The following is a 26,465-nucleotide window of genomic DNA, read 5'->3' as shown; positions in this document are numbered from 1 at the left end:
TGTCTCTCTCCACCCCCCCCCTCCGCCCCAGTCTCTCTCTCTACCCCCGCTCCCCCCCCCCACAGTCTCTCTCCACCCCCCAACAGTCTCTCTCTACCCCCCTCCCACCCCACAGTCTCGCTCCACCCCCCCACAGTCTCTCTACCCCCCTCCCCCCCACAGTCTCCTCTCTACCCCACTCCCCCCCCCCCACAGTCTCTCTCTACCCCCCCCTCCCCCCAGTCTCTCTCTACCCCCCCCCTCCCCCCCAGTCTCTCTCTACCCCCCCCTCCCCCCCACAGTCTCTCTCTACCCCCCTCCCCCCACAGTCTCTCTCTACCCCCCTCCTCCCCACAGTCTCTCTCTACCCCCCTCCCCCCCACAGTCTCTCTCCACCCCCCCCTCCCCCCACAGTCTCTCTCTACCCCCCTCCCCCCCACAGTCTCTCTCTACCCCCCTCCCCCCCACAGTCTCTCTCTACCCCCCCTCCCCCCCACAGTCTCTCTCTACCCCCCTCCCCCCCCACAGTCTCTCTCTACCCCCCCTCCCCCCACAGTCTCTCTCTACCCCCCCCAGTCTCTCTCTACCCCCCAGTCTCTCTCTACCCCCCCAGTCTCTCTCTACCCCCCCTCCACCCCAGTCTCTCTCTACCCCCCTCCCCCACAGTCTCTCTCTACCCCCCCAGTCTCTCTCTACCCACCCTCCCCCCCAGTCTCTCTCTACCCCCCTCCCCCACAGTCTCTCTCTACCCCCCTCCCCCACAGTCTCTCTCTTACCCCCCCCTCCTCCCCAGTCTCTCTTTACCCCCCCCTCCCCCCCACAGTCTCTCTTTACCCCCCCTCCCCCCCAGTCTCTCTTTACCCCCCCACAGTCTCTCTTTACCCCCCCTCCCCCCCACAGTCTCTCTTTACCCCCCCCTCCCCCCACAGTCTCTCTTTACCCCCCCCACAGTCTCTCTTTACCCCCCCCACAGTCTCTCTTTACCCCCCCCCCACAGTCTCTCTTTACCCCCCCCCCACAGTCTCTCTTTACCCCCCCCCACAGTCTCTCTTTACCCCCCCCCCACAGTCTCTCTTTACCCCCCCCCCCAGTCTCTCTTTACCCCCCCCCCACAGTCTCTCTTTACCCCCCCCCCCCCACAGTCTCTCTTTACCCCCCCCACAGTCTCTCTTTACCCCCCCCCCCCACAGTCTCTCTCTACCCCCCCCAGTCTCTACCCCCCCCCCCAGTCTCTCTCTACCCCCCTCCCCCAGTCTCTCTCTTACCCCCCTCCTCCCCAGTCTCTCTTTACCCCCCCTCCCCCCCACAGTCTCTCTTTACCCCCCCTCCCCCCCACAGTCTCTCTTTACCCCCCCTCCCCCCCACAGTCTCTCTTTACCCCCCCTCCCCCCACAGTCTCTCTTTACCCCCCCTCCCCCCCAGTCTCTCTTTACCCCCCCTCCCCCCCACAGTCTCTCTTTACCCCCCCACAGTCTCTCTTTACCCCCCCTCCCCCCACAGTCTCTCTTTCCCCCCTCCCCCCCACAGTCTCTCTTTAACCCCCCACAGTCTCTCTTTACCCCCCCTCCCCCCCACAGTCTCTCTTTACCCCCCCACACTCTCTTTACCCCCCCACAGTCTCTCTTTACCCCCCCTCCCCCCCAGTCTCTCTTTACCCCCCCACAGTCCCTCTTTACCCCCCCTCCCCCCCACAGTCTCTCTTTACCCCCCACAGTCCCTCTTTACCCCCCCTCCCCCCACAGTCTCTCTTTACCCCCCTCCCCCCCACAGTCTCTCTTTTCCCCCCTCCCCCCCCAGTCTCTCTTTACTCCCCCCCAGTCTCTCTTTACCCCCCCCCACAGTCTCTCTTTACTCCCCCCACAGTCTCTCTTTACCCCCCCCCACAGTCTCTCTTTACTCCCCCCCAGTCTCTCTTTACCCCCCCCCCACAGTCTCTCTTTACCCTCCCCCCCCACAGTCTCTCTTTACCCTCCCCCCCCCCACAGTCTCTCTTTACCCCCCCCCACAGTCTCTCTTTACCCCCCCCCCTCCCCACCACAGTCTCTCTTTACCCCCCCCCACAGTCTCTCTTTACCCCCCCACCACAGTCTCTCTTTACTCCCCCCCAGTCTCTCTTTAACCCCCCCCCACAGTCTCTCTTTATCCTCCCCCCCCCACAGTCTCTCTTTACCCCCCCTCCCCCCCACAGTCTCTCTTTACCCCCCCCCCCACAGTCTCTCTTTACCCCCCCCACCCACCCCACAGTCTCTCTTTACCCCCCCCCCCCCCACAGTCTCTCTTTACCCCCCCCCCCCCACAGTCTCTCTTTACCCCCCCCCACAGTCTCTCTTTACCCTCCCCCCCCCCCCACAGTCTCTCTTTACCCCCCCACAGTCTCTCTTTACCCCCCCCCAGTCTCTCTTTACCCCCCCCCCCACAGTCTCTCTTTACCCCCCCCACCCACCCACAGTCTCTCTTTACCCCCCCCCCACAGTCTCTCTTTACCCCCCCCCCCCCCACAGTCTCTCTTTACCCCCCCCCACAGTCTCTCTTTACCCCCCCCCCACAGTCTCTCTTTACCCCCCCCCCACAGTCTCTCTTTACCCCCCCCCACAGTCTCTCTTTACCCCCCCCCCACAGTCTCTCTTTACCCCCCCACAGTCTCTCTTACCCCCCCCCACAGTCTCTCTTTACCCCCCCCCACAGTCTCTCTTTACCCCCCCCCACAGTCTCTCTTTACCCCCACAGTCTCTCTTTACCCCCCCCCCCAGTCTCTCTCTACCCCCCTCCCCCACAGTCTCTCTCTTACCCCCCCTCCCCCCCAGTCTCTCTTTACCCCCCCTCCCCCCACAGTCTCTCTTTCCCCCCCTCCCCCCCACAGTCTCTCTTTACCCCCCCTCCCCCCCACAGTCTCTCTTTACCCCCCTCCCCCCACAGTCTCTCTTTACCCCCCCTCCCCCCCACAGTCTCTCTTTACCCCCCACAGTCTCTCTTTACCCCCCACAGTCTCTCTTTACCCCCCTCCCCCCCACAGTCTCTCTTTACCCCCCACAGTCTCTCTTTACCCCCACAGTCTCTCTTTACCCCCCTCCCCCCCACAGTCTCTCTTTACCCCCCCAGTCTCTCTTTACCCCCCCCTCCCCCCCACAGTCTCTCTTTACCCCCCCTCCCCCCCACAGTCTCTCTTTACCCCCCCTCCCCCCCACAGTCTCTCTTTACCCCCCCCCTCCCCCCCACAGTCTCTCTTTACCCCCCCTCCCCCCCACAGTCTCTCTTTACCCCCCCTCCCCCCCACAGTCTCTCTTTACCCCCCCACAGTCCCTCTTTACCCCCCCTCCCCCCCACAGTCTCTCTTTCCCCCCCTCCCCCCCCCACAGTCTCTCATTACCCCCCTCCCCCCAGTCTCTCTTTACCCCCCCCCCCCCCCACAGTCTCTCTTTACTCCCCCCCAGTCTCTCTTTACCCCCCCCTCCCCCCCACAGTCTCTCTTTACCCCCCCCCACAGTCTCTCTTTACCCCCCCCCCACAGTCTCTCTTTACCCCCCCTCCCCCCCACAGTCTCTCTTTACCCCCCCTCTCCCCCCCAGTCTCTCTTTACCCCCCCCCTCCCCCCCACAGTCTCTCTTTACCCCCCCTCCCCCCCACAGTCTCTCTTTACCCCCCCCTCCCCCCCACAGTCTCTCTTTACCCCCCCCTCCCCCCCACAGTCTCTCTTTACTCCCCCCCCAGTCTCTCTTTACCCCCCCCCCACAGTCTCTCTTTACTCCCCCCCAGTCTCTCTTTACTCCCCCCCCAGTCTCTCTTTACTCCCCCCCCAGTCTCTCTTTACCCCCCCCCCACAGTCTCTCTTTACTCCCCCCACAGTCTCTCTTTACTCCCCCCCCAGTCTCTCTTTACCCCCCCCCCACAGTCTCTCTTTACTCCCCCCCCAGTCTCTCTTTACTCCCCCCCCAGTCTCTCTTTACCCCCCCCCCACAGTCTCTCTTTACTCCCCCCACAGTCTCTCTTTACTCCCCCCCCAGTCTCTCTTTACCCCCCCCCCCCACAGTCTCTCTTTACTCCCCCCACAGTCTCTCTTTACTCCCCCCCCAGTCTCTCTTTACCCTCCCCCACAGTCTCTCTGCGGGTTGGCGCATGCGCAGAACGGGGTAGTGTAAATAGCTGGGGGCGGGGCGGGGCCGCGGTTGCCCGGTTACCACCCCCTGCGGGCGCTGCTGGCTCTCCCCGGCCTCCCGCCGCTTACCCGGGCGGCGCTCCGCTCATTGCCCATGGCCGGGCTCCCGCTCTCACATCCCGCCCGCCGTCCGCGGACTCCCCTCTCCCGTTGCAGCACCCTGGGATACTGGAGGAGCCGCCCGCCCGCCCGCGGCACCCTGGGATACTGGAGGAGCCGCCCGCCCGCGGCACCCTGGGATACTGGAGGAGCTGTACCGACTCCTCCCAGCGCTGGAGCTTCAGTTGTTGGCCCGTGGGGTGGCGCTCGCCCCTCCGACAGTGCGGCATTCCCTCAGTACTGCCCCTCCGACAGTGCGGCATTCCCTCAGTACTGCCCCTCCGACAGTGCGGTGCTCCCTCAGCACTGCCCCTCCGACAGTGCGGCGCTCCCTCAGTACTGCCCCTCCGACAGTGCGGCGCTCCCTCAGTACTGCCCCTCCGACAGTGCGGCGCTCCCTCAGTACTGCCCCTCCGACAGTGCGGCACTCCCTCAGTACTGCCCCTCCGACAGTGCGGGGCTCCCTCAGTACTGCCCCTCCGACTGTGCTCCCTCAGCACTGCCCCTCCGACAGTGCGGCGCTCCCTCAGTACTGCCCCTCCGACAGTGCTCCCTCAGTACTGCCCCTCCGACAGTGCGGCGCTCCCTCAGTACTGCCCCTCCGACAGTGCTCCCTCAGTACTGCCCCTCCGACAGTGCGGCATTCCCTCAGTACTGCCCCTCCGACAGTGCGGCGCTCCCTCAGTACTGCCCCTCCGACAGTGCAGCACTCCCTCAGTACTGCCCCTCCGACAGTGCTCCCTCAGTACTGCCCCTCCGACAGTGCGGCACTCCCTCAGTACTGCCCCTCCGACAGTGCGGCGCTCCCTCAGTACTGCCCCTCCGACAGTGCTCCCTCAGTACTGCCCCTCCGACAGTGCGGCACTCCCTCAGTGCTGCCCCTCCGACAGTGCGGCGCTCCCTCAGTACTGCCCCTCCGACAGTGCGACTCTCCCTCAGTACTGCCCCTCCGACAGTGCGGCGCTCCCTCAGTACTGCCCCTCCGACAGTGCGGCACTCCCTCAGTACTGCAGTGGAGTCTGGATTAATGTGAAATGAAAGGTAGCCTGACTAACTGGAAAGAGGGGAGAAGGGCTCAAGAGAAAAAAAGAAAACCCAAGTAATGTGCTCCTGTCTATTGAATGATAATTAGACCAAAATCACTTTGTTTTTCTTATGATCCTTTCACCAAATAAACTCGCTTCCAGCATTTTCTTAAATCTCTACACTGAAATCTCCACCATTCCTTCTCCCGCCGGCTCACTCCCAACCTCCCCGCTTGCCGTTGGTCTCTGATTTCATGTAAACCACATCGCTTGGTGTCATCAGCAAACTCCGAGTGTGATATTGAGTCCTCTCCTTCAAGGTTGCAAATGTTACACCCTTGTTTAAGAAAAGGGGAGAGAGATAAGCCCTCCAAATGGAGGCCAGTCAGCCTGACAGATGGGAAACTTTTAGAGACAATAATTAATTGGCATTTGGAAAAGTATGGGCTAATAAATGAAAATCACAAATTTGTTAAAGGCAAATCGTGTTTGACTAACTTGATTGAGTTCATTGATGAGGTTGATGTGTATGTGGACTTTCAAAAGGCGTTTGACAAAGTATCGCATCATAGATTTGTTAGCAAAATTGAAGCCCATGAGATTAAAGGGACAGTGGCTGTGTCGATATGACCTGGACTTTGATATACAGAGCATCATTTCAAAGTTTGCAGATGACACGAAATTCAGAAATGTAGTAAACAATGAGGAGGATAGTAACAGACATTAGCGGGACACAGACAGATGGTGAAATGGGCGGGCACATGGCAGATTAAATTTAATGCAGAGAGGTACGAGGTGATTCATTTTGGTCGGAAGAATGAGGAGAGGCAATATGAACAAAATGGTATAATTTTAAAGGGGGTGCAGGAACAGAGAGATCTAGGGGTATATCTACACACACATCTTTGATGGTGGCAGATCAAGTTGAGAAGGTTGTTAAAAAGACATATGCTGAGTACAAAAGCAAGAAAGTTATGCTAAAGAACATAAGAAATAGGAGCAGGAGTCGGCCATCTGGCCCCTTGAGTGTGCTCCGCCATTCAATAAGATCATGGCTGATCTGATCTTGGCCTCAACTCCACTTCCCCGCCCGCTCCCCATAATCCTCGACACCCCTGTAGTTCAAGAATCTGTCTATCTCAGCCTTGAATATATTCAAGGACCCAGCCTCCACACCGCTCTGGGGTAGAGAATTCCAATGATTCACGACTCTTTGAAAGAAGAAATTCCTCTTCATCTCCAGTTTAAATGGCCGACCCTTTATTCTGAGACTCTGGGCTCAATTTTCCCCAGTTAGCTGCGCCGCTATTTCTGGCGTAAATTTCAAGTTTCCCCAAAGTTTCTGCACCAGCGTAACTCAGTTACGATTTTTTTAGGTTAGGATTTTTTTGCGTCATTGGGGGCGTAATCTGATATCTGCGCCAGTTTTTCACATTTAAGCAAGTTTGGCTAACTTACATTTTTCCTCGGACAGTGTGTGTGGCCACTCGCAAAAAACCTTCTGGGCACTTAAGAAAAACCAATCCACATTAAAAAATGGTCGCAGAAAGAGGCCATTGTTTTAGGCGAAGGTTTGGAGGGAGTCAAGCAGACATTAAATATGCATCATGTAGCTTAATTTTTTTAATCTCAAAAGGGAGAAAATGGAAGTCTGATGCAATTCTTTAATTTTTGATTTTTTTCAAAGTACCACGCCATCACCGAATGTCTCGTCACTGGGCTCAAGGGTTGGCGCGTTGGCCGGCAGAACCGCTCACCATGAATGCAATCTACCCAATCCTGGCGCACGACCGTAAAACGTAGCGAATGTAAGTCACTGAACCAAGGTGTCACTATAATCTGTAAAAAAAACATTTTTTTTTCTTCCTTTCTTTGTACTTGCACCGTGTCTGATCCTGTATGTTAATGTAACGGGCCTGCTGCATGATCTCGCTGTGGGGGGGGCAGGGGAAATGGATGTATGTAGCCATGGACACACACATGGATCACACCCAGAACCCACTGGGACCTCCACTGCATCATCGAACCATCCGAACTGGTAACCACTACCCAACGTTGTGGCAAAAGGACTTGGGGGTTAACAGGGAGAGAGCCAAGACAAAGCACAGCCAAGGTGCAAGGGCTAATGGCGCTTAAGTCTGGAGAGAGCTAAGCCAGAGCACATAGTGCAAAGGTAATTGGCACAAAGGACTTGGGGGAGAGTGATGTTATATATGCAGGTTATAGATATACTCTCTGTGTAGTCACTGTATAGCTGCATAAGATGGAGACTTGTTTACCTGATGTACTATCAATAAGGTTTAGACTGTGTATATACTATGCTGGCACCACTAGAGGGTGCAACTGGTGGAGACCGAGGTTTCCTGCCCCTGTGGCAGGGCCTGTATAAAAGGGGAACCACCATGTGGCTGACTCACTCTGGAGTTATGAATAAAGAACCAAGGTCACTACTGTTTGAGTACAACACATTGCCTCGTGGAGTCATTGATAGGTACAGTACAGACATAATAGAAGGGATGAGGAGCCTTAGGCTATACAGCATCTTCAGAAGAAGCCCAGGGCGGGGGATGGTGGAAGCCGAGCCCCTGTGTCCGGGCGAGGGAGCGATTCTGCCGGCCGATCCTGGAGCCCACGTTCAGTCAGTGGTGGGGTGGTACTTTGAAAAAAATCTAAAATTAAAGAATTGCATTCGACTTCGTTGGCTGAAATGCCTTCATTGAATGTCTAGCTTCACGTTCTAAGCAAGCCTGTTTTGCGCATGCGCAGATCAGGGTATGGTCCATACTAGGGCGTCAACTTTGGGGAGAGAGAGAGGAAAGAAGCTTTAAATCCTTTGTCCTGCTGTTTTGAGCTTCTTGCAAAGCTACAATTTAATTATGGGGGCAATATTGACAATGCCGCACCCCGTGCAAGCCTTCAGCATGATGGAGCTGCAGAGACGATTGATTAGACATCATCGCATCAGGAACTTCACAGCACGTAGGATGATGGGTAGGAGGCCTTACCCACGTCGGGTATATCGCGACAGGCGTTCACACCTGCACCTGAGTGATGCAGACTGTGTGAGAAGGCTGCGTTTCCGCAAAGAAGTTGTAACCAAGATCTGTGAGTTAGTAAAAGCAGACCTGCAACCTAGAAGCATCAGGAGGACTGTTTTGTCAGTTGGAGTGAAGGTTACAGCTGCACTTTCATTCTATGCATCTGGATCATTCCAGGCCACAACTGGGGATGTGTGCACCATTTCTCAATACGCAGCACACATTTGCAATCGTTAGGTGACTGCTGCATTATATGCCCAGAGGAATGACCACCCAGGCAATGCGCAAAAGGGTTCTCCAGGATTGCTGGCTTCCCAAAGGTACAGGGCTGCATTGATTGTACCCACATCGCCTTGGGAACACCGTTGGAGGATTCCGAGATGTACAGGAACAGAAAAGGCTTCCACTCCGTGAATGTGCAGCTCATGTGTGATGACATGCACCGCATCATATCAGTTGATGTGAGATATCCTGGGAACACCCATGATGCTTTCATCCTACGCGAGAGCGCTATATCTGCCATGTTTCAGCAGCAGCCAGAAGGGCAGAGCTGGCTGCTGGGGGATAAAGAGTACGGCATCGTCACCTGGCTTATGATGCCCCTACACGTAACCCGGACGGAGGCTGACCGGGAATACAACATGTCGCACATTGCGACGCACAGCATCATAGAGAGGACCATTGGCATCTTGAAGCAGCGTTTCCGATGCCTGGACCATTCCGGAGTCTACTTGCAATACTCCCCTGAGATTGTCGGTCAGTTCACCGTTGTGTGCTGCATGCTGCATAAATTAGCCACCATGAGGCAGCAACAGCTGGTAGTAGAAGACCTACCTGAGGTGAGAGTGGCTGATGATGAGGAGGAAGATGACGAGGAGGACGAGGAACCCGGAGCATGACAACGGAGGAGGTTGGGCCATCGTGTCCCTTTAACGAGTGCTCGAGCCTTGTGCCAGCAGCTCATCCGTGAACGCTTTGCTGCCTGAAGGCTCAGCGGCAACTATTCCACATGGACCATGTTTACTGTTTGGACCTGTTCCATAATGTTGTGTTAATAATGGAACAAATAATGAAAATGATTCAGTTATAATTTAAAATATATTTTATTCAAAAGTTTAACACTTAACATTTTAAAAGTTTTGTACTTAACTTTAATAAAAATATTCTTGTATCAAATGTTAAAGTTTTCAGTTAAGATCAGTTACAAACTTTTAAACTTGTAAATTTACTAACTTACAAAAAACTTTTAATTTGAGAACAGTTACAACAGTAACAATAATAATAGCAGCAGCAACAAAGAAAGGCTGCACCCATCTCTCCTCCACCTTATTCTAAGACCACCCGCTGCGCTTGGTCTTGTTGACTCCACCCCTGCCCACAGGCAGTGGCACAGCGTTTCTCGAGTTGGTACCAAGCTTATTCTTTCGAACATCTCGGGTAATGCGCACTTCTTGATGGGGGGCATGGGCAGGCGGTAATGTGGAAGGCCCGGCTTGGCTCTCTTCAAAGGCTGGTCTGGGGATTGGAGTGGGAGTGGTAGTTGATTCCGTCAATGGGCGCGGTAGTTGATTCTGTCAATGGGCGCGGGGTCTGGGCATGTTCCCTTATTGCAGCAGCTAACTCCAGCATTCCCTCCCTCATGTTCACTGACAGTGTCTCAAATACCTGCGACATTCCCTCCCTCATGTTCACCGACAGTGTTCCCATTTCTCGTGAGAGTATTGTGACTTCTCCCGACAGTCCCGATATCTCATCACCCACACCACAGATGGTATCCAGGAGTGATCGTGTAAGGTCAATGCTCTCTGCACTCATTGCCATCATCTGAACCACATCTGTTAGATCCCGCACCTCAGGAGAGCGTTGTAGCGCTCTCCTTCCCCTCCTCACTCTGGGTGTGGCTCGCTGCATCCCACTGGGTCCCGCAGCCTTGGACTGGGAGAAACCATGGAATGTCCCAACACTCGTACCACTCAGGAAAGGGCCTAGCACCTCAATGGGTGGCACCTGCACCTCCTCCAGAGTGAGTACAGGAGTGGAGGCTTCATCCTCCCACTCACCCCCACGCTCTTGGTCTGGAAGGTGGGATTGGAAGATGTTCTCCTCTTCAGGTTTGTCTGCATTTGAATCTTCTTCTGCATCGGCTTCAGCCTTGTCAGGGTTGGCCTCAAGTTCTGCAAAGTATAACAGAACAGACAAATGGTTCGCAGCAGAGGAGGGGGCAGGGTGGGTGGCATGAGTGGGCTCACACAGCACAGGCAGCGGGCTCATTTGTCCTAGTGCTGTTGGGGGAGGGGTTAAACTAATATGGCAGGGGGATGGGAACCTATGCAGGGAGACAGAGGGAAATAAAATGGGGGCAGAAACAAAAGATAGAAAGAGGAAAAGTAAAAGTGGAGGGCAGAGAAACCCAAGGCAAAAAGCAAAAAGTGCCACATTACTGCAAAATTCTAAAGGGGCAAAGGGTGTTAAAAAGACAAGCCTGAAGGCTCTGTGCCTCAATGCGAGGAGTATTCACAATAAGGTGGACAAATTAATTGCGCAGATAGCAGTTAACGGGTATAATGTAATTGGCTTCACAGAGACATGGCTCCAGGGTGACCAAGGCTGGGAACTCAACATCCAGGGGTATTCAACATTTAGGAAGGATAGACAGAAAGAAAAAGGAGGTGGGGTGGCATTGCTGGTTAAAGAGGAAATTAATGCAATAGTAGGAAGGACATTAGTTTGGATGATGTGGAATCGGTATGGGTGGAGCTACGGAATACCAAAGGGCAGAAAACGCTAGTGGGAGTTGTGTACAGACCACCAAACAGTAGTAGTGAGGTTGGGGACAGCATCAAACAAGAAATTACGGATGCATGCAATAAAGGTACAGCAGTTATCATGGGTGACTTTACTCTACATATTGATTGGACTAACCAAACTGGCAGCAATGCGGTGGAGGAGGATTTCCTGCAGTGTATTAGGGATAGTTTTCCAGACCAATATGTCGAGGAGCCAACTAGAGGGCTGGCCATCCTAGACTGGGTGATGTGTAATGAGAAAGGACTAATTAGCAATCTTGATGTGTGAGGCCCCTTGGGGAAGAGTGACCATAATATGGTAGAATTCTTTATTAAGATGGCGAGTGACACAGTTAATTCAAAGACTAGGGTCCTGAACTTAAGGAAAGGTAACTTCGATGGTATGAGACGTGAATTGGCTAGAATAGACTGGCGAGTGATACTAAAAGGGTTGACGGTGTAAAGGCAATGGCAAACATTTAAAGATCACATGGATGAACTTCAACAATTGTACATCCCTGTCTGGAGTAAAAATAAAATGGGGAAGGTGGCTCAACCGTGGCTAACAAAGGAAATTAAGGATAGTGTTAAATCCAAGGAAGAGGTATATAAATTGGCCAGAAAAAGCAGCAAACCTGAGGACTAGGAGAATTTTATAATTCAGCAGAGGAGGACAAAGGGTTTAATTAGGAGGGGGAAAATAGAGTATGAGAGGAAGCTTGCTGGGAACATAAAAACTGACTGCAAAAGCTTCTATAGATATGTGAAGAGAAAAAGATTAGTGAAGACAAATGTAGGCCCCTTGCAGTCAGATTCAGGTGAATTTATAATGGGGAACAAAGAAATGGCGGACCAGTTAAACAAATACTTTGATTCTGTCTTCACGAAGGAAGACACAAATAACCTTCCGGAAATACTAAGGGACCGAGGGTCTAGCGAGAAGGAGGAACTGAAGGAAATCCTTATTAGGCAGGAAATTGTGTTAGGGAAATTGATGGGATTGAAGGTCAATAAATCCCCAGGGCCTGATAGACTGCATCTCAGAGTACTTAAGGAAGTAGCCCTAGAAATAGTGGATGCATTGGTGATCATTTTCCAACAGTCTATCGACTCTGGATCGGTTCCTATGGACTGGAGGGTAGCTAATGTAACACCACTTTTTAAGAAGGGAGGGAGAGAGAAAACGGGTAATTATAGACCGGTTAGCCTGACATCAATAGTGGGGAAAATGTTGGAATCAATTATTAAAGATGAAATAGCAGCACATTTGGAAAGCAGTGACATAGAAACATAGAAAATAGGTGCAGGCCCTTCGAGCCTGCACCACCATTCAATAAGATCATGGCTGATCATTCCTTCATTACCCCTTTCCTGCTTTATAGAAACATAGAAAATAGGATCAGTCCAAGTCAGCATGGATTTATGAAAGGGAAATCATGCTTGACAAATCTTCTAGAATTTTTTGAGGATGTAACTAGTCGAGTGGACAAGGGAGAACCAGTGGATGTGGTGTATTTGGACTTTCAAAAGGCTTTTGACAAGGTCCCACACAAGAGATTGGTGTGCAAAATCAAAGCACATGGTATCGGGGGTAACGTACTGATGTAGATAGAGAACTGGTTGGCAGACAGGAAGCAGAGAGTCGGGATAAACGGGTCCTTTTCAGAATGGCAGGCAGTGACTAGTTACATCCTCAAAAAATTCTAGAAGATTTGGCAAGCATGATTTCCCTTTCATAAATCCATGCTGACTTGGACTGATCCTATTTTCTATGTTTCTATAAAGCAGGAACGGGGTAATGAAGGATTGATCAGCCATGATCTTATTGAATGGTGGTGCAGGCTCGAAGGGCCGAATGGCCTACTCCTGCACCTATTTTCTATGTTTCTATGTCACTGCTTTCCAAATGTGCTACTATTTCATCTTTAATAATTGATTCCAACATTTTCCCCACTATTGATGTCAGGCTAACCGATCTATAATTACCTGTTTTCTCTCTCCCTCCCTTCTTAAAAAGTGGTGTTACATTAGCTACCCTCCAGTCCATAGTGGGGTACCGCAGGACTCAGTGCTGGGACCCCAGCTATTTACAATATACATTAATGATTTAGATGAAGGAATTAAGTGCAATATCTCCAAGTTTGCAGATGACACTAAGCTGGGTGGCGGTGTGAGCTGTGAGGAGGACGCTAAGAGGCTGCAGGGTGACTTGGACAGGTTAGTTGAGTGGGCAAATACATGGCAGATGCAGTACAATGTAGATAAATGTGAGGTTATCCACTTCGGTGGCAAAAACACGAAGGCAGAATTTTATCTGAATGGCGGCAGATTAGGAAAAGGGGAGGTGCAACGAGACCTGGGTGTCATGGTACATCAGTCATTGAAAGTTGGCATGCAGGTACAGCAGGCGGTGAAGAAGGCAAATGGCATGTTGGCCTTCATAGCTAGGGAATTTGAGTATAGGAGCAGGAAGGTCTTACTGCAGTTGTACAGGACCTTAGTGAGGCCTCACCTGGAATATTGTGTTCAGTTTTGGTCGTCTAATCTGAGGAAGGACGTTCTTGCTATTGAGGGAGTGCAGCGAAGGTTCACCAGACTGATTCCCGGGATGGCAGAACTGACATATGAGGAGAGACTGGATCGACTGGGCCTGTATTCACTGGAGTTTAGAAGGATGAGAGGGGATCTCATAGAAACATATAAAATTCTGACGGGACTGGACAGGTTAGATGCAGGAAGAATGTTCCCGATGTTGGGGAAGTCCAGAACCAGGGGACATAGTCTAAGGATAAGGGGTAAGCCATTTAGGACTGAGATGAGGAGAAACTTCTTCACTCAGAGAGTTGCTAACCTGTGGAATTCCCTACCGCAGAGAGTTGTTGATGCCAGTTCATTGGATATATTCAAGATATGGACCTTACAGCTAAAGGGATCAAGGGGTATGGAGAGAAAGCAGGAAAGGGCTACTGAGGTGAATGATCAGCCATGATCTTATTGAATGATAGCACAGGCTCAAAGGGCCGAATGGCCTACTTGTGCACCTATTTTCTATGTTTCTATGTTTCTATGAAGGACCACGATGAATGATAACACATTGCATCAACCGAAGTGTAGCTGACGGAGACATCCCCATGAACTGAAGCATGGCTAGTTCGTGCAGTACTTAACATTTAGCAAAGCCAGACTGTGGAATTTGCAGGACTTACCCTCTCCCTCGAGTGTGGGCCCAGCTTGTGCAGTGGTGGTTGCTTTTCTCCAGGCAGGACCTGTTGTGTATGTAAGCACTCTGTTAATGACTCCACGAGGTAGGTATATGGCACTTGAACTGTACAGACTGCAGTCCTTTATCGCAGCTCCTAGAGTGAGGACACCAAGAGGTGAGCTCCCTTTTATGCTGGGTTACCTGCAGTGTACAGGTGACCCTTAGGTCTCCAGCAGCAGCACCCTCTGGTGTACAGGTAAGGTATATACAGGGTGAAGGTACATTCAGGTCCAGTATTACAGTCTATCATTACATCATTGACATGCATACATAACAACACTCCCCCCTAAGCCTTTTCCAAGTGCTTATTGTCATGATCTGGGGAGGTGATCAGTAGTGGGCTGTGGGAGGTTGTGGTGAGGGTTGTGTGGGTGCCAGGTGTGATCCCTGTACCTGAGGCTGGCCTCATCCATTCCCCCCCCCCCTCACACACAGACCATGTGGGTGTCACTGATGGAGGATTCCTCAGTGGTGGAGCCTGTGCTATAGGTAGAGTGGGTAGGTGGTGGTGTTTGGTGGTGGGCAGGGCCACAGGGCTGTGTGGGCTCCTTGTCCTCCATTGCTGGTGGAAGTCTTGTCATCCGAGGGTCCACCAGGAAAGCTGGAGGGTACTGACCTCTTGCTCCCGGTGCTGGTCCTGGTGGCCAGGGGGTGTAGGACCGATCTGGGGCAGGTTGCCAGTGGTGGTGGCTGTGCTGCCCATTGACCGCTGTCCCTGCAGTGGGTCTGCTCCCACTGGGTGTGTGTGAGCCCTTCCTGGGGCATCACATTTGTCCCAAAAGTCCAGGCTACCTGGTCAGGTAGCCCGCTGGACCTGGGGGTCTCCCACGGGGGGATACCTCTGGCATTTACATTGTACCTGTAGAACCCGGTGTCCTTTAACAGTCTACTTTCTGCATGCATGACACATTGGTTCCAATCACAAACAGTCGATTCTACACTGTTATCTTTCTTTATATTGTCACATTTAGCACTTACAACACTTCCTTGTGTATCGGTGTCTCCATACATGGTTACATTTATCATATTAAAATTTCTAGCATCATCATTTAACAGTACAAACTTGTTGCTAACATCATTTTCACAAGCATTCATTCCATTTTTTACATCAGTTAATCCGGCATCACAATTTAACGCTATATTTGCATACCTGCATTCGCTTACTGCACTTTTAACTTTAAAGTCTTTGGCATCGCTGTGCCGAGAGTGAAACTGTCCCTTTAATTTCTTTGGGTTACCGGTCTCATTTAAGGGGGCCTTCCAATCCGGTTCGCTGCTCGGTGCCACGTGTCGCTCATCCAACGCTGCCCCTCGTGGCCTGGTTGCTGCCATTTTGATTCTAGGTTCTTCGCCTCATTGTGCGGCCACCATCTTCTCGCTCGCCTCGAGGTAGGCTCTGGTGATCTTTTTCTTCTCAGGTTTGGCCACAGACGTCGGGAATCCACCTTTTTCATCGATCTTCTTCCCTCGGAGTCCTGCCACGGCCCGGGAGGTAAGGTCTGGACGTTCGGGTTGGGTGATCTCACCACGGTGTTGTGCAGTCGTCGCCGCGCGGTCAAGCTGGACGGTAGGATCTCTAGGTGCAGCGATGGATCCAAGTTCGGGACTGCGTGGGATGTCGATCGCTGGGGCCCGGAGGCCGTCGTTGCTTCGACCGATTTGGACCTGCTTCATCCAACTTCTTCCCAACAGCGTTGGATCATCGCTGGCAACAACCCACAGGGGGAGCTTGTTCATCGCGTCACCCTGGGAGACCTGGATGTCCACGCTGCCAACGACTGGGATGGTGCCTTTGATGTAGGTGAGCAGCTTTGCCTGGATAGGAGACAGTTTTGGCCGTTCAGCGGGATTGTTCCATAGTTTTTCAGAGGTCGTCTGGCTCATCAAAGACTGGCTCGCCCCTGTGTCAATCTCCATCGAAACTGGAACTCCGGTGATGTCCTCTTCCATCTTCCACGGGGATCTCTCGGTGGAGCAGGTATGAATTCCATACTCTTCTTCCAGGGGTTGAGCAGCTTTGTCTTCATCAGTGTCGGAGCCCAGGTGATCGGCCAACTCTTCAGCGTCGCAGTGAGTAAAGCTTTTTCTGCACATTCTCTGAAGGTGACCTTTCGCTTTGCAGGTGTAGTCTTTGTAGCAGCACTGGTGGGCCCTGTGGTTTCCTCCACAGCACCAGCACGGGGCTAGCCGGTTGGCCCCATGTGGCGGACTCAGGGTTGCGGGACTTGGGGCTTTGAAAGTCACCATTCTGTTCACTGCGCTCGTCGGTTTAGAGTCCTGGGTGCGGGTCATCATTCGTTTGGAGTCGCTGACCGAAATCATGAAAGCCTGGCTCACTTTGATTGCCTTCTACGGGGTGACTGTGATGTCCGCAGATAGCAGTTTGTGGAGGAGGCCCTCGTGGCCAATTCCAATAACAAATACGTCCCTTAGTGCTTCGGTGAGGTGGTCACCAAAATCACACGGTGCAGCCAACCTTCTTAAATCTGCAACATACTTAGCAATTTCTTGGCCTTCGGGCCGCCGGTGAGTGTAAAACTGGTGCCTAGCTGTGAGGATGCTCTCTTTGGGTTTCAGTTGCTCTTGTCTTAAGGTTACGAGCTCCTCATAGCTCTTGGTTGTTGTCTTCGCTGGGGCTAGCAGGTCCCTGACGAGGCCATGGATAGTGGGCCCACAACTACTAAGCAGGATGGCCCTGCGCTTGTTTGCCAGTGTGGCCGGTGAGTCCCCATTCAGGTCGTTGGCTTTAAAAAAGTGTTCTAACCTTTCCACGAAGGCGTCCCAATCTTCCCCATCGGTGAATTGTTGGAAGTTGCTGAGATTAGACATGTTGTGCGTGGAATTCGTAACCTCGTCGCCAGTTGTTGTGTACGTAAGCACTCTGTTAATGACTCCACGAGGTAGGTGTATGGCACTTGAACTGTACAAGCTGTAGTCCTTTATTGCAGCTCCTAGAGTGAGGACACCAAGAGGTGAGCTCCCTTTGAAACTGGGTTAACTGCCGTGTACAGGTGACCCTTAGGTCTCCAGCAGCAGCACCCTCTGGTGTACAGGTAAGGTATATACAGAGTGAAGGTACATTCAGGTCTAGTGTTACAGTACATCATTACATAATTGGCATACATACATAACAGGACCCATCAAAGCAGCGACCCTCTCTTCCAAGGGTGTCAGTGGGTGCAGATTTGCCGGGTCTCCGCCTGTTCGAGTTCTTTCCCTTTCGTTGTGTGCCACCTTCCTCTGCAAAAATGAAATCATAACTTTTTAGAGAGGGTGTCTTTCTGCTGGGTGGGTCATAGAAACATAGAAATTTACAGCACAGAAGGAGGCCATTTCGGCCCATCGATTCCACGCCGGCCGACAAAGAGCCGCATGGCCCTAAAGTTTACATACAAACCCATGAAAAATATCGGAAAGGCAAAGAGCACCCGGCCCATCCAGTCCGCCCCACACCACTGCAACACCCCTTACACTGAAACAGTCTACACTCCACCCCAACCGGAGCCATGTGACCTCCTGGGAGAGGCAAAAACCAGATAAAAACCCAGGCCAATTTATGGAGAAAAAATCTGGGAAAATTCCTCTCCAACCCATCCAGGTGATTGACACTAGTCCAGGAGATCACCCTGGCCGTATTCTATTCCCTGCAGTACTTACCATCGTGTCTGTGCCGTCCAACAAAAGGTCATCCAGTCTAATCCCAATGACCAGCTCTAGGTCCGTAACCCTGCAGGTTACTGCACTTTAAGTGCCCATCCAACCATCTCTTAAAAGTGGTGAGGGTTTCTGCATCCACCACTCTTCCAGGCAGCGAGTTCCAGATCCCCACAGCCCTCTGCGTAAAGAAGCCCTTCCTCAAATCCCCTCTAAACCTTCCGCCAACCACCTTAAAATTATGCCCCCTCGTAATCGACCTCTCCACCAATGGGAATAGACCTTACTATCCACTATGTCCAGGCCCCTCAAGATTTTGTACACCTCGATGAGGTCTCCTCTCAACCTCCTCTGTTCCAATGAGAACAAACCCAGCCTATCTAATCTGTCCTCATAACTAAGTTTCTCCATTCCGGGCAGCATCCTAGTAAATCTCTTCTGCACCCTCTCTAGTGCAATCACGTCCTTCCTATAATACGGCGATCAGAACTGGACGCAGTACTCCAGCTGTGGGCTAACCAAAGTATTATACAGTTTAAGCATAATCCCCCTGCTCTTATATTCTATGCCTTGGCCAATAAAGGCAAACATTACGTATGCCTTCTTAACCACCTTATCCACCTGGCCAGCTACTTTCAAGGATCCGTGGACGAACACTCCAAGGTCCCTTTGTTCATCTACACGATTAAGTGGCCTACCGCTTAATGTGTATACCCTTTCCTTATTAGCTCTCCCAAAGTGCATCACCTCACATTCTCTGAATTAAATTCCATTTGCCACTGCTCTGCCCACCTGACCAGTAGATTGATATCCTCCTGCAGCTCATGACTTTCCTCTTCATCATCAACCACACAGCCAATTTTAGTGTCATCTGCAAACTTCTTAATCATACTCCCTATATTCAAATCTAAATCATTGATATATACCACAAAAAGCAAGGGTCCCAGTACTGAGCCCTGCGGAACCCCACTGGAAACATCCTTCCAGTCACAAAAACATCCATCAATCATTACCCTTTGCTTCCTACTTCCAAGCCAATTTTGGATCCAACTTGCTACTTTGCCCTGTATCCCATGGGCTTTAACCTTCATGACCAGTCTACCATGTGGGATCTTGTCAAAAGCCTTGCTAAAGTCCATATACACTATATCGTACGCACTACCCTCATCGACCCGTTTGGTTACCTCCTCAAAAAATTCAATCAGGTTATTCAAACACGATCTTCCCTTAACAAATCCGTGCTGACTGTCCCTAATTAATCCTTGCTTTTCCAAATGCAGATTTATCCTGTCTTTCAGGATTTTTTCCAATAATTTTCCCACCACTGAGGATAGGCTGACAGGCCTGTAATTACTCGGCCTATCCCTTTTTCCCTTCTTAAACAAGGGTACTACATTAGCAGTCCTCCAATCCTCTGGCACCATGCCTAGATCCAAAGAGGACTGGAAAATGATGGTCAAGGCCTCTGCTATTTCCTCTTTTACTTCGCTCAACTGCCTGGGATGCATTTCATCTGGGCCTGGGGACTTATCTACTTTCAAAGCTGCTAAACCCATTAATACTTCCTCTCTCACTATATTTATTTCATCCAGAATATCTCACTCCTCCTCAGTATCTGCATTGCCCCTTTCCTTTGTGAAGACCGATGCAAAGTATTCGTTAAGCACCCTACCAACCGCCTCCACACAAAGATTACCCTCATGGTCTCTAATAGGCCCTACCCTTTCTTTAGTTACCCTCTTACTCTTAATATATTTATAGAACATCTTGGGGTTTTCCTTAATTTTACTGGCCAAGAATTTCTCGTGCTCTCTCTTAGCATTCCTAATATCCTTTTTAATTTGCCTTTTAACTTTCTATATTCCTCTAAAGATTCTAAAGTATTTAGCTGTTGGTATATGGTATAAGCGTCCCTTTTTTTCTTAATCCTCCCCTGTAAGTCCCTAGAAATCCAGGGGGCTCTAGAATTATTTTTTCCCAGCCTTTTTCTTTAAGGGCACGTGTTTGGCCTGAGCTTTCCGGATCTCCTCCTTGAATGCCTCCCACTGTTCCGACACTGATTTACCCACAAGTAGCTGTTTCCAGTCCACTGTGGCCAAATCACTCAAGTTAGCAAAATTAGCTTTTCCCCAATTCGGAATTTTTATCCTTGTCCTTATCCATAACCAACTTGAATCTGACTGAATTATGGTCACTGGCACCCAAGTGCTCTCCCACTGATACCCCTTCAACCTGCCCAGCTTCATTTCCCAAAACTAAATCCAAAACCGCCCCCTCTCGTGTTGGGCTTGTTTCATACTGACTAAAAATGTTCTCTTGAGTACATTTGAAGAATACCGCACCCTCTATACCCTTCACGCTAAATTTGTCCCAATCAATATTTGGATAGTTAAAATCCCCTACTATTACTACCCTATTGTTTTTAGACTTCACAGCAATTTGTCTACATATTTGCTTCTCTATCTCCCTCCCACTGTTTGGGGGTCTATAATACATGCCCAGCAGTGTGATCAACCCTTTTTTATTTTTTAATTCGACCCATATGGCCTCAGTTAATGATCCCTCTCACACATCATCCCTCCTCACCGCTGTAATAGTTTCTTTAATCAGTACCACAACCCTCCCCTCCCCTCTTTTTACCCCTCTCTCTCTCGTCTAAAAATCCTGTAACCAGGATTATTGATCTGCCAAACCTGCCTCTCTTTCAGCCATGTCTCTGTAATGGTGAAAACGTCATACTTCCAAGTGTCTACCTGTGCTCTTAGCTCATCCGCCTTATTCACTATACTCCTTGCATTAAAGTATATACCATTCAGCACAGGAAGACCTCCTTGCTTACTACTTACTAAGTCCTGTTTCCTCTGTCTTACAGATTCACTTTCTAGATTCTTGCTATCCAACTTCTGCTTTACTTCCTTCCCTTTTGAATTTGTTCTCAGGTTCCTATCCCCCTGCCAAGCTAGTTTAAATTATCCCCAACAGCACTAGCAAAACTCCCCGCGAGGATGTTGGTCCCGGCGCTGTTAAAGTGCAACCCGTACGATTTGTACAGGTCCCATCTCCCCCAGAAGCGGTCCCAATTCTGATATGTCCTTACTATACAGTATAAATGCACACGAGGCCCATACTTGAGAGAAGGTCACTCTGTGACCAGTTACCTTTATTACCAAGCCCTCAAGTGATGAAGGTGAGTGGAGCTTCCCCTTTTATACCGGAAAGTCCAGGTTAGGAGTGTCTCCCACAAGTTCACCACCTAGTGGTCAGTGTTCTCAAGGTGTACAACTTAGGTCAGCTTACACATGGTTTACAATGATAGTTGAATACATGACATCACCTCCCCCCCCAAAGTCTTATTGGGATCACAGGTTGAGTCTCTGGTGGTTTACGCTCCCTTGTTGGGGCTCCGGTTGTTGGGCGCTGGCCTGAGTGTCTGCTGTTTGCGGTGCTTCAGGCCTGTCCGGACTGCCCACAGTGACTGGGCTCTCCTCCCTTTGGTTCCGGTGTTCGGTCACCTGTGGTGGAGTAAACTCTACGTCGTGTTCTTCCTCTGCTTCTTCTATGGGGTTGCTGGACCTCCTTTTAGTTTGATCCACATGTTTGCGGCAGATTTGTCCATTGGTAAGTTTAACTACCAGAATCCTATTCCCCTCTTTGGCAATCACAGTGCCTGCGAGCCATTTGGGCCCTGCAGTGTAATTAAGGACAAAAACAGGGTAATTGACATCAATACATCGCGCCCTCGCATTCCTGTCATGGTAGTCACATTGTGACTAACGCCTGCTCTCAACAATTTCTTTCACGGTGGGGTGTATAAGGGATAACTTGGTTTTGAGCGTCCTTTTCATTAGCAGCTCTGTGGGTGGAACCCCTGTGAGCGAGTGTGGTCGGGATCTATTGGCCAACAGGAGGCGTGATAAGCGGCTTTGTAGGGAACCCCCTTGGATTCTGAGCATCCCCTGTTTGATTATTTGCACTGCTCGTTCTGCCTGGCCGTTTGAGCCCTGCTTGAACGGTGCCGTTCTGACATGGTTGATTCCATTGCCTGCCATGAAGTCCTGGAATTCAGTGCTTGTGAAGCAAGGGCCATTGTCGCTGACCAAGGCATCCGGTAGACCATGGGCGGCGAACATTGCCCATAGACTTTCTACCGTGGCAGAGGATGTGCTTGAATTTAAAATTACACACTCAATCCATTTGGAGTAGGCATCTACTACAACCAAAAACATTTTCCCCATGAAAGGACCTGCGTAGTCCACATGGATGCGTGACCATGGCTTGGTGGGCCAAGACCAGGGGCTAAGGGGGGCTTCCCTGGGTGCGTTGCCCAGCTGGGCACACGTGTTGCACCTGCGAACACAAAGTTCCAGGTCTGCATCTATCCGTGGCCACCAAACGTGTGACCTGGCAATTGCCTTCATCATGACAATGCCCGGGTGCTCATTGTGAAGTTCTCTGATAAACACCTCTCTGCCCATCTGGGGCATGACTACTCGGTTTCCCCACAGTAGGCAATCGGCCTGAATCGAGAGTTCATCCTTGCACCTATGAAACGGTTTAAATTCCTCATGGCTGCCCAGTCCCCATTCAGGACACATTTCTTAACTAAAGAAAGTAGTGGGTCTCTATTTGTCCAGACTTTAATCTGACAGGCTGTCACAGGTGAGCCTTCACTTTCAAAAGCTTCAACAGCCATGACCATCTCAGCATCATGCTCAGTTGCCCCCTCAGTGGTGGCTAGTGGGAGCCTGCTGAGTGCATCGGCGCAGTTTTCAGTGCCCGGTCTGTGCCGAATTGTATAGTCATAGGCGGCTAACGTGAGTGCCCACCTCTGGATGCGGGCCGACGCATTCGCATTTATGGCCTTGTTGTCGGCCAAAAGGGACGTTAGGGGTTTGTGATCAACATAGAAACAGAGAAAATAGGTTGAGGAGTAGGCCATTCGGTCCTTCGAGTCTGCATCACCATTCAATAAGATCATGGCTGATCATTCATTCAGTACCCCTTTCCTGCTTTCTCTCTATATCCCTTGATTCCTTTAGCCGTAAGAGCCATATCTAACTCCCTCTTGAATATATCCAATGAACTGGCATCAACAACTCTCTGCGGCAGGGAATTCCACAGGTTAACAATTCTCTGAGTCAAGAAGTTTCTCCTCATCTCAGTCCTAAACGACCTGCCCCTTATCCTAAGACTATGTCCCCTGGTTCTGGACTTCCCCAACATCAGGAACATTCTTCCTCTATCTAGCCTGTCCAGTCCAGTCAGAATCTTATATGTTTCTATGAGATCCCCTCTCACCCTTCTAAACTCCAGTGAATAAAGGCCCAGTTGATCCAGTCTCTCCTCATATGACAGTCCAGCCATCCCTGGAATCAGTCTGGTGAACCTTCGCTGCACTCCCTCAATAGCAAGAACGTCGTTCCTCAGGTTAGGAGACCAAAACTGAACACAGCTCAAATTTCCTGCCAAACAGGTACTGGTGCATTTGTTTTACTGCATATACACATGCTAGCGCTTCCTTTTCTACTATCCCGTAGCCCCTTTCTGCCTGGGACAGACTTCTGGAGGCATAAGCTACTGGCTGTAACTGACCATTGGCATTCACATGCTGCAACACACACCCGACCCCATAGGACGACGCATCGCACGTTAAAACAAGTTTCTTACACGGGTCATATAACGTTAACAGTTTGTTGGAGCATAACAAATTGCGTGCTCTCTCAAAAGCCCTTTCCTGGCTGTCTCCCCAGACCCATTCACGACCTTTGCGTAGGAGCACATGTAGCGGCTCTAACAGCGTGCTCAGTTTGGGAAGAAAGTTACAAAAATAGTTCAGGAGCCCCAGGAACGAACGCAGTTCCATCGTGTTACGGGGTCTGGGTGCTCTCTGGATTGCTTCCGTTTTGGACACAGTAGGGCTGATCCCGTCTGCTGCTACCTTCCTCCCCAGGAATTCTACCTCTGGAGTTAAGAAGACGCACTTCGCCTTTTTCAGTCACAGCCCTACCCGGTCCAGTCTGCGTAGCACCTCCTTCAGGTTGTGGAGGTGTTCTTCAGTAACGCGACCCGTGATGAGGATGTCGTCTTGAAAAATCACCGTCCTTGGAATCGACTTGAGGAGGCTTTCCATATTTCGCTGAAACATCGCGGCGGCCGAACGAATCCCGAACGGACATCTGTTGTACTCAAACAACCCCTTGTGTGTCGTGATGGTGGTCAGCTTCTTCGACTCACTCACCAGCTCCTGGGTCATGTAAGCTGAGGTCAGGTCCAATTTTGAAAAATGTTTGCTACCGGATAGCGTCGCAAAGAGGTCCTCCGCTCTCGGTAGCGGGTACTGGTCTTGGAGTGACACCCGATTGATGGTGGCCTTGTAATCGCCACATATCCTGACCGACCCATCCGCCTTGAGCACCGGCACAATCGGGCTCGCCCAGTCACTGAATTCGACTGGCGAGATGATGCCTTCCCTCAGCAGGTGGTCCAATTCGCATTCTATCTTTTCCCACATCACGTACGGCACCGCTCTGGCCTTGTGGTGTACTGGCCTGGCATCCGGGTTTATGTGAATCACTACCTTGGCCCCCATGAAAGTGCCGATGTCGCGTTGAAATAATGAGTCAAATTTGTCCAGGACCTGCGAGCATGATACTCGCTCCACACAGGAAATTGCATTGACATCGCCCCATTTCCAGTTCATGACAGCAAGCCAACTCCTCCCCAGTAGTGCGGGACCATCCCCCGGGACAATCCAGAGTGGCAACCTGTTCTCCGAATCTTTGTGGGTCATGACTACCGTGGTGCTGCCCAGCACCGGAATAATCTGCTTTGTGTAAGTCCGTAGCTGTGCGTCAATCGGCGATAATTTTGGCCTCCTGGCCTTGGACACCCACAACCTTTTGAACTGTTTGATACTCATCAGGGACTGGCTGGCCCCCGTGTCTAGCTCCATTAATACTGGGATGCCATTGAGGAGCACTTTCATCATTATCGGTGGCGTCCTGGTGTATGAACTGTATATGTGCTCCACATGAACTCACTGAACTTCAGCTTCCAGCGATTTCCCCCAGTATTTATTTGGCCTCATAGGGCTTACATCGGGCCCGTCCTCCTCGTACATCAACCTGGCTGCAGGCTTCCTGCACATACGCGCCAAGTGACCGCTGACGTTGCAGTTTCTGCAGGTATATTGCTGATACCTGCAACCTCTGGCTGGGTATTTGCCTCCACACCTCCAACATGAGCTGGAGGCCCCGTTGTTGGAAACAAAAGGTCCATTACCAGTCGATCGTCTCTGACTGTCTCTGTAACTGTCCCTTAAGCGCACCATTGACAGGTGTTGATGGCCCCATTACTGGCCGCATTGTCCCTTGCAATGGCATGAATCACTGTTCAGCTAGCCATTGTCTCTGCTGAATTCCCCCTTTGGGTTCGACTACATGCTGGGGCATGTCCAGTTGCCCTTGTCTGCCTAGAGAACTGTGTGCCGCGTTAACAATGTTGACTCCCTGGTCGATTGCCGCATTTGAGCCAAGATTTTAGTCATACATCATTCTGGTCACTTCCTCCACTGAGATAAATGTCTGGGTTATCAGAGCCGCCGTTTCCAAGATCAAGTCTTTGGTCTCAATCAGTTTCCTGAAAACCCCAGCGTGCCCGATGCCTTCAATAAAAAAGTCACACAGCATCTCCGCTCTGCAAGCATCTGTGAACTTACATAGGCTCGCCAGTCGCCGGAGGTCTGCCACGAAGTCTGGAACGCTTTGCCCTTCTCACCGCCGGTGCGTGTAAAACCGGTGTCTCACCATGTGCATGCTGCTCGCCGGTTTAAGGTGTTCCCCGATCAACTTACTGAGCTCTTCGAACGTCTTGTCTGCCGGCTTCTCTGGCACTAGAAGGTCCTTCATCAGGGAGTACGTCCTGGATCCACAAACAGTCAGGAGATGAGCCCTGCGTTTGTCGGCCGAATCCTGTCCCAACCATTCCTTAGTGACAAAACTTTGCTGTACTCTCTCAATAAAGTCGCCCCAATCATCACCAACACAGTATCTCTCTTCTGTGCTGCTAGTGGCCATGCTCGCGTGGTTTAAATCCCAGTTTCTCGTCGCCAATGATATGTCCTTACTATACAGTATAAATGCACACGAGGCCCATACTTGAGAGAAGGTCACTCGGTGACCAGTTACCTTTATTACCAAGACCTCAAGTGATGAAGGTGGGTGGAGCTTCCCCTTTTATACCTGAAAGTCCAGGTTAGGAGTGTCTCCCACAAGTTCACCACCTAGTGGTCAATGTTCTCAAGGTGTACAACTTAGGTCAGTTTATACATGGGTTACACTGATAGTTGAATACATGACAAATTCATCAAAGATTTAAAGCCCTCCGTTCTATGCCACTTTCCAGCCACGTGTTGATCCTCTCTATCCTTCTATTCTTGTACTCATTAGCACGCGGCACCGGTAGTAACCC

General features: G+C 51.1%; 2 protein-coding genes across 2 annotated transcripts in view; one reads left to right on the top strand and one right to left on the bottom strand.

Moving 5' to 3' along the window:
* Positions 1 to 4,320, bottom strand: part of rskrb (ribosomal protein S6 kinase related b) — a 37,091-nt gene extending 32,771 nt beyond the window's left edge. Inside the window, exon 1 of the mRNA XM_070856910.1 lies at positions 4,202 to 4,320. Coding sequence (XP_070713011.1) covers positions 4,202 to 4,228 — 27 coding nt within the window. The 5' untranslated portion in view covers positions 4,229 to 4,320. The remainder of the gene's footprint in view (positions 1 to 4,201) is intronic.
* vtna (vitronectin a) overlaps positions 1 to 26,465 on the top strand; it is a 101,110-nt gene that overhangs the window by 32,856 nt on the left and 41,789 nt on the right. Inside the window, exon 2 of the mRNA XM_070856909.1 lies at positions 6,944 to 7,064. Within this exon, the coding sequence (XP_070713010.1) occupies positions 7,019 to 7,064 (46 nt within the window). The 5' untranslated portion in view covers positions 6,944 to 7,018. The remainder of the gene's footprint in view (positions 1 to 6,943; positions 7,065 to 26,465) is intronic.

The sequence above is a fragment of the Pristiophorus japonicus genome, chromosome 16 (assembly GCF_044704955.1).
Source record: "Pristiophorus japonicus isolate sPriJap1 chromosome 16, sPriJap1.hap1, whole genome shotgun sequence".
Classification (NCBI taxonomy): domain Eukaryota; kingdom Metazoa; phylum Chordata; class Chondrichthyes; family Pristiophoridae; genus Pristiophorus; species Pristiophorus japonicus.
The sequence above is the reverse complement of the archived record's forward strand: the minus strand, read 5'-3'. Positions and strand labels throughout refer to the sequence as shown.